The sequence below is a fragment of the Drosophila innubila genome (genome assembly GCF_004354385.1).
Source record: "Drosophila innubila isolate TH190305 chromosome 3R unlocalized genomic scaffold, UK_Dinn_1.0 2_E_3R, whole genome shotgun sequence".
In the NCBI taxonomy this organism is placed as follows: domain Eukaryota; kingdom Metazoa; phylum Arthropoda; class Insecta; order Diptera; family Drosophilidae; genus Drosophila; species Drosophila innubila.
The window spans coordinates 22,109,093-22,115,126 of NW_022995380.1; the positions used below are offsets into that span (position 1 = coordinate 22,109,093).

The window sequence follows — 6,034 nt, forward strand, 5'->3', positions numbered from 1 at the left end:
TAACAACATTACAACATTAACACATACAGTTGCCAACATGCTACAGCATTAAAGTTGGACAATAAATTTAATGGCAAGCAGGAAAACTACAAATCTCTGAAACGACACGACAGATGAGCAGTTATCTGAAGACTGTGCTGTGTATTTGTAACTAAAAACTATATAATACACACTAATTATGATAAAGTTTTGCTGGCGTTTAATAACTTTAGATAGCACACATTATATTAAGGAAAGCTTAATGCTTGATGAATTGTATTTTTCTTTAATCGATAACAGCCTTTAAATGTATTCATCAGACTTCAAATTATTTAAAGACTTATATTTTATTCCTTACAAATAAAAGTTTTTTGAGAGTTTTAAATTTTTTAATCAAAATAGAGGTCTTTAAAAACTTTTATTATATGCGTCTCTAATATAAGATTCTTGAGACCTTTAAATATTTATTTCAGAACTTAAATTATCCAAAGAAATTGAATTCGAATGATTTAATACATATAATTATAATCGGAAACTAATAATATTATTTATGAACAATTTATAAATGCACTTAAAAGTCCTATTCAACTATTTGCATTACTTAATTATTTGTTGATAAAACTTTCATGACTAAACTTTTCTTATTATGCAGCTTTTATTACTGGACTGTTAAGCCATTGTCATTAGGACTTTAAGGACATTGTGTGACACCTTCAAATGATGGTGCAGTCGTGCATCCCAAATTGCTGTCAACAGCAAGGCCAGTCAATACTGGGGCTGGGCTCGGACAGGACATCCGGCCGACAGTTGAAACACGCCCAGGATGTGGCGCTTAATGTGTTTGCTAAGGCCAAAGACATTCACGCAGTCGCTGCAATCGTCAGACACATCGCGTCATGTGTATTTGTGTCATGGCTTGAGAGTGTTTTGGGAAATCAGCGACAAATCGAAATCGAAATGAGTTTTTGTTAAATATATGTATGTTTCACCAGCAGAGAATGCTTCAGTGTATAAGAAGCGTAACTCTGATTACTCATTTGGGAGCGCTGAATCACAACAAATCAACAATATCTCGATAATAGTTAGAAAAAAAAACAAAAAATACAACTTTAATAATCTTACACTCTTTTACGAGTACTCGTATTTCGTTTTCTGTAAAAATTCCAAAGCAATCAACACACTTTCTATTGACTCCCCAAGCCAGGAGCTGTCTATATCGAATAAAGTGAATTACAAATTAAATATAAATATTTAACATAAAATGTGTGGAAGTTTACAGGTCACGTTGCAAAATGCCATTGCGTGAATCCTGTAAGGGATACTCGGACCAAAAACAGATTTACAAATTGCCAAAATAGCCAAGATTTATGGTTAAACCAAAGCGTTGTGTAGGGAGGGGAGCGAGGGCTCAAAGCGTTTAGAGTGCGTGTTGGTCGAAAAGTTTTTGCCCCAACATTTGTACGTTTTTTTTCTTTATTTTCCCATTTACCATTTACCATTTGAAACAGTCGAAATTAGCAGCTGTTGTGCCAGACAAAAACGCAACTCAACACATTTCTAGTGTGACCTGCTACAAAGTTTTGAGAATCACATTTTGTTGTTCTTGTTGTTGTTGCTGTTGTTGTTGTTGTCTCACGGCCAACAACTAATCTGTTAATTTATGTTAAAAAGTTCAGCAAGCTTTGAAGAGCTTAGCAAACAAAATGCAATAAATTATTAAGAATATTTTCACACCGCAGACAGAGCCCAAATTTACGTATACTGTTTTTTGTGCATTTCATTAATACAAGTATATTGTCCTGCACCAGGTTATAGGGAAAGCTGGTGGAATATCAGTGATTTGCTTGAACACTAGCCAGCCAAAAAGGCAAAAGTCACACGCAAAAGATAAACAAACTCAACAGACTTCACAACTCAGTTCATCCCTTGGCCCTTCTCCCTGCTCCATTCCCCTTGATCCTGTCTCATCCTCTGCTCGGCTCTGGAACGTGCCCAAGTCTAAAGTGGCTAACGGAAAGTTAAAATGTTCTTATGCATAAGAGATGCGATGTCACATTCTTTCCATAGACTCTCCGACTTTAGCTTTTTCTGCGTTGCGGCGTTTGGTGGAGCTGGCGGAAAAGTGTTCACGAAGTGCCCGCATTGCAGTTGTTTCGCTTTTGCTTTTTGTCCTTTGACTGCGACATGAAAACTTAATGCCGTAATTAACTGTTTGCGTTTGCGCTTAAAGGCCGCGACAGCCAAATTAAATGGCGCGCATATCGCGTATACGCAGCGTGCGACTTAAGCCGCAACTTGCACAACTTAACGACCTCCGCCAGTGGCGTGACCCACTTGCGGCTGCATCTCGTGACATTTAAGATTTCACTTAAGGGCAAAGCAACTGCAAAAAGTAAACGGTTGAATGACATTTCATTCTCTTTCTATTTTTAACTTTATTAACACAAATCTCAAAATGCCAAAAGCAACAAAAATTTGCATGAATACTCGACTAAGGATTTTTCAAGTTGTTACTGCTTAGACACTTTTGTGTTTTTGTTCAAACTAAAATATTTGGTGGAGTGAGAAACCAAGTCAATTTTAGTTTATTTAATCTTCTTGAGATGAGCAAACTGAATTCAAAATATGTGTTGATTGTTGTCTGCGACCTTTGCTAAGAAGTACATTCAAAAGATTGCTGGAAGAAAATGAGGTAAACAATAGTTTATTTCTATAATTCAGACTTCAGTGAGTAAACCTGTCGCTGCAACGGATATGGGCCATAACGAGGCAAGCAAATCGAGTGCTGCCACTGCCATTTTGACTAACAGTACAGGAAATAGCTGTAAAAACATTTGAGCTCGAACTTCCCTCATACAAATTAACTTTGATGACTTGGCACAAAAAGCAGTTTGAGGCGCGTTTTCATTTCCGCCGCTTAACGCCATTAAAATGGCTCAAATTGAAATTTGGCCAATGCGCACAGTTACGGCACAAGGCCTTGAAGCCATTCTGAAATGTAATTGTCAACTGCAATTAGCGCAGCTAATGCACTTTTTGGATACCAATTTACTGCCATTTCGTGTCACTCTTCCACATGTCCATCAACCTAGCAGACACTCTACTTCCCAAGTGGAAATTCCACCCTTACACTAACCATCATTCATATAGGCCACAACACGCACAAGCCACAACTTGCCAAGAGACTTACAATTGCATTTGCAAATTTAAAAAGTGTGGTGACTCAAGTGTCCTTTGTCGGAATGATGACCCTTCAACTATGCAAATTACAACAAACATTGTACTTATGCAGTTCTCAAGTGTTTTGTTTGGCTGCAAATCAAACCAAATAACAAGTCTAAGAACCTTTCTGCTAATTTAAAATGCACAGAATTATAAAAGAGTCTTAAAGGTTTAAATAAGAGTTTAATAATATAATTTATTTAGCTTTACATTACAACATTCAGTCAGAGATTTCATTAAAGAATTAAAGTATTTAGAGCCGCAACTATTTTCCCTGGCAGCACTTCGAGGTTGGTTTACTGGCACATTGGCACTGTTGGTTTCCGGCACAGTTACCACCACATTGGCCGGAAGTGCACTGGCAATCTATTGAATAATCAGTATTTAATTCATCAAATAATAACATTTTAAATTTTAAATCACTTACTATTTCCGCATCCTTTGCAAGGCATTATTAGGTTGGTTTTATTATAATTTTGTTTAACACGTTAATGTGTGACACAATCTTCGCTCTTTTCTTTCTGAAATTTTTGATCAACCAACGCTGCTTTTTATACCCCTCAAACTAGCTGATAAGATAAGAAAGTCGTGTGCAGTTGCGCTCGGACTCTGATTGCGCGCTATAGTTCTATTTTTAAGATAACGCTTCGGCTACGCAATTTTGCGCACGCTTTAGTAAACCGAACTGCCTATGCTCAATGTTGTATTATTGATGACTCGCGTTTGTGCAGCTTTCCCCAAATGGTGTGCAAAACCGCAGACACTAGCTATCTATAAAACGCGGTTGGAGCTCAGTCAGAGTCAAAGTCAGTAAAAAGACATCGTCATAAACAGTTGTGTATTATATTCAAATATAAAATTAAATCAAACTCAAAATGGTGTGCAAGGGTTGTGGAACTAGTAAGTGGAACTTGTGGCCTATAGATGTACAATATTTAACCCATATTCCATATACAGACTGCCAGTGCTCGGCTACCAAGTGTGGAGACAACTGCGCCTGCAGTCAACAATGCAATTGCGCCTGCAAGAATGGACCCAAGGACAAGTGCTGCTCCAATAAGAATTAAATAACTAAATCATTGCCTTACCCTGCTATTGCTTGTTCTGTATAATTATGTCACAAATATAATATGAATTTTAAAACAATTTTTAATTTTCTTTTTATTTAAGATTATTCATTACTATTTTGATAAGCTTCAATAAATAAAAGCTTACGCACTGGTATACTCAGTAGTAGACAGTAAGTAAGTAAGTAAGTAAGTATTTATCAAATACTTAAAATAATATGAGCTAGAGACTTTAACTATTAAAATAGATTTTGACTACGTATTTGGAATTTAAGTATGAAAAGAAAGACAGATAGCTTCAATTAATAGCCATACAAATCTATAACATACACTTTGATAATTTTAAGAAAAAGCGATAAAAAGATATAAGCTATCAAATTCTATTTTTGTATTTATTCGTTCGATTTATTTTAAATCAGCTCAATGATAACGTGATGTGATGCAGTCTCTGACTTTTTAGAATATCAACAAGCAGCAGCAATTAAGCCTTATAATAACCGATAGACAGAAGTACATTTGTTTCTGCTTAGCCTGTCAATTTAAATTATGGTAGTAAATTTGTCAGATTAATACGTAAAGTAAATGCGTCTCATGTATGATTGATTTATTTGTTGGACTCTTTTGCCAATACAATCATTTCTACCCAAGAACCCATCTCCCACTTAACCACATGGTTACATCAACAACAATAAAATTACATTAGTTAAATATAAAATTTATTAAAATTCAGATTATAACGATCAGTCAGAGATTTCAGTATCTAACTCTATAAAGTACTCAGGCAGCAACTATTTGCTCTGGCAGCACTTGGAGGTTGGTTTACTGGCACATTGGCACTGCTGGTTTCCGACACAGTTACCACCACATTGGCCGGAAGTGCACTGGCAATCTGTTGAATAATCAGGATTTAATTTTGTAATTTATCACAATTAAAACTTCACTTCACTTACTATTTCCGCATCCCTTGCAAGGCATTTTGAGGTAAGTTTTATAATAATTTTGTACAACAAGTTAATGTATAATTTTGACGAAAGCTTCGCTCCTTTCTTTCTAAACATATTGCTCAACCATCGCTGCTTTTTATACCCCTCAAACTAGCTGATAAGATAAGAAAGTCGTGTGCAGTTGCGCTCGGAATCGGACTATGCTCAAAAATTATATTTTCTGAGATAACACGTCGACTACGCAATTTTGCGCACGCTTTGATAAACCGAACTGCCTATGCTTATTGCGGTATAATTGATGACTCGCGTTTGTGCAGCTTTCCCCAAACGGTGTGCAAAACCGCAGACACTACCTATCTATAAAACGCGGTTGGAGCTCAGTCAGAGTCAAAGTCAGTAAGAAGACATCGTGCTAAACAGTTGAGTATCATATTCAAATATAAAATTAAATCAAACTCAAAATGGTGTGCAAGGGTTGTGGAACTAGTAAGTGGAACTTGTGGCCTATAGATGTACAATATTTAACCCATATTCCATATACAGACTGCCAGTGCTCGGCTACCAAGTGTGGAGACAACTGCGCCTGCAGTCAACAATGCAATTGCGCCTGCAAGAATGGACCCAAGGACAAGTGCTGCTCCAATAAGAATTGAATAAATGTTACCTTACAATTGATGTTCCTTGGATTTATTAATGACAATTAAAATTTAAATATATTGTAATACAAAATCATAGACTTTGAATAATTGAATTAGGTTTTAGTATTATGAATTCCGGACTACAGTCGGACTACAGTATTAAAAATTAATTAATAACACAAAA

At 36.1% G+C, this 6,034-nt stretch overlaps 4 protein-coding genes across 4 annotated transcripts; 2 read left to right on the forward strand and 2 right to left on the reverse strand.

The window, feature by feature from the left end:
* Positions 1-3,367: 3,367 nt before the first annotated feature.
* Positions 3,368-3,668, reverse strand: LOC117792068 (metallothionein-4). The gene is made up of 2 exons (XM_034632026.1): positions 3,629-3,668; positions 3,368-3,567 (listed from the first exon to the last, which is right to left on the reverse strand). Exons 1-2 carry the CDS (start codon positions 3,651-3,653, stop codon positions 3,467-3,469), a joined length of 126 nt encoding a protein of 41 aa, XP_034487917.1. The 5' UTR covers positions 3,654-3,668; the 3' UTR covers positions 3,368-3,466.
* A 272-nt stretch (positions 3,669-3,940) lies between these two features.
* On the forward strand, positions 3,941-4,319 carry LOC117792064 (metallothionein-4). Its single transcript, XM_034632023.1, has 2 exons — positions 3,941-4,101; positions 4,159-4,319. Exons 1-2 carry the CDS (start codon positions 4,077-4,079, stop codon positions 4,266-4,268), a joined length of 135 nt encoding a protein of 44 aa, XP_034487914.1. The 5' UTR covers positions 3,941-4,076; the 3' UTR covers positions 4,269-4,319.
* A 643-nt stretch (positions 4,320-4,962) lies between these two features.
* Positions 4,963-5,379, reverse strand: LOC117792067 (metallothionein-4-like). The gene is made up of 2 exons (XM_034632025.1): positions 5,219-5,379; positions 4,963-5,157 (listed from the first exon to the last, which is right to left on the reverse strand). The coding sequence occupies exons 1-2, from the start codon at positions 5,241-5,243 to the stop codon at positions 5,057-5,059; spliced, it is 126 nt and encodes a 41-aa protein (XP_034487916.1). The 5' UTR covers positions 5,244-5,379; the 3' UTR covers positions 4,963-5,056.
* Positions 5,380-5,543: 164 nt separating this feature from the next.
* On the forward strand, positions 5,544-5,922 carry LOC117792066 (metallothionein-4). The gene is made up of 2 exons (XM_034632024.1): positions 5,544-5,698; positions 5,756-5,922. Exons 1-2 carry the CDS (start codon positions 5,674-5,676, stop codon positions 5,863-5,865), a joined length of 135 nt encoding a protein of 44 aa, XP_034487915.1. The 5' UTR covers positions 5,544-5,673; the 3' UTR covers positions 5,866-5,922.
* Positions 5,923-6,034: the final 112 nt, after the last annotated feature.

What these genes read in the sequence shown, in the direction of transcription:
- LOC117792064 (XM_034632023.1), top strand. Translation starts at nt 4,077, where the DNA reads ATGGTGTGCAAGGGTTGTGGAACTA. An exon ending in GTGCAAGGGTTGTGGAACTA is followed by an intron (nt 4,102 to 4,158) that starts GTAAGTGGAACT and finishes TTCCATATACAG; the next exon opens with ACTGCCAGTGCTCGGCTACC.
- LOC117792067 (XM_034632025.1), bottom strand. Translation starts at nt 5,243, where the DNA reads ATGCCTTGCAAGGGATGCGGAAATA. An exon ending in TTGCAAGGGATGCGGAAATA is followed by an intron (nt 5,158 to 5,218) that starts GTAAGTGAAGTG and finishes ATTATTCAACAG; the next exon opens with ATTGCCAGTGCACTTCCGGC.
- LOC117792066 (XM_034632024.1), top strand. Translation starts at nt 5,674, where the DNA reads ATGGTGTGCAAGGGTTGTGGAACTA. An exon ending in GTGCAAGGGTTGTGGAACTA is followed by an intron (nt 5,699 to 5,755) that starts GTAAGTGGAACT and finishes TTCCATATACAG; the next exon opens with ACTGCCAGTGCTCGGCTACC.
- LOC117792068 (XM_034632026.1), bottom strand. Translation starts at nt 3,653, where the DNA reads ATGCCTTGCAAAGGATGCGGAAATA. An exon ending in TTGCAAAGGATGCGGAAATA is followed by an intron (nt 3,568 to 3,628) that starts GTAAGTGATTTA and finishes ATTATTCAATAG; the next exon opens with ATTGCCAGTGCACTTCCGGC.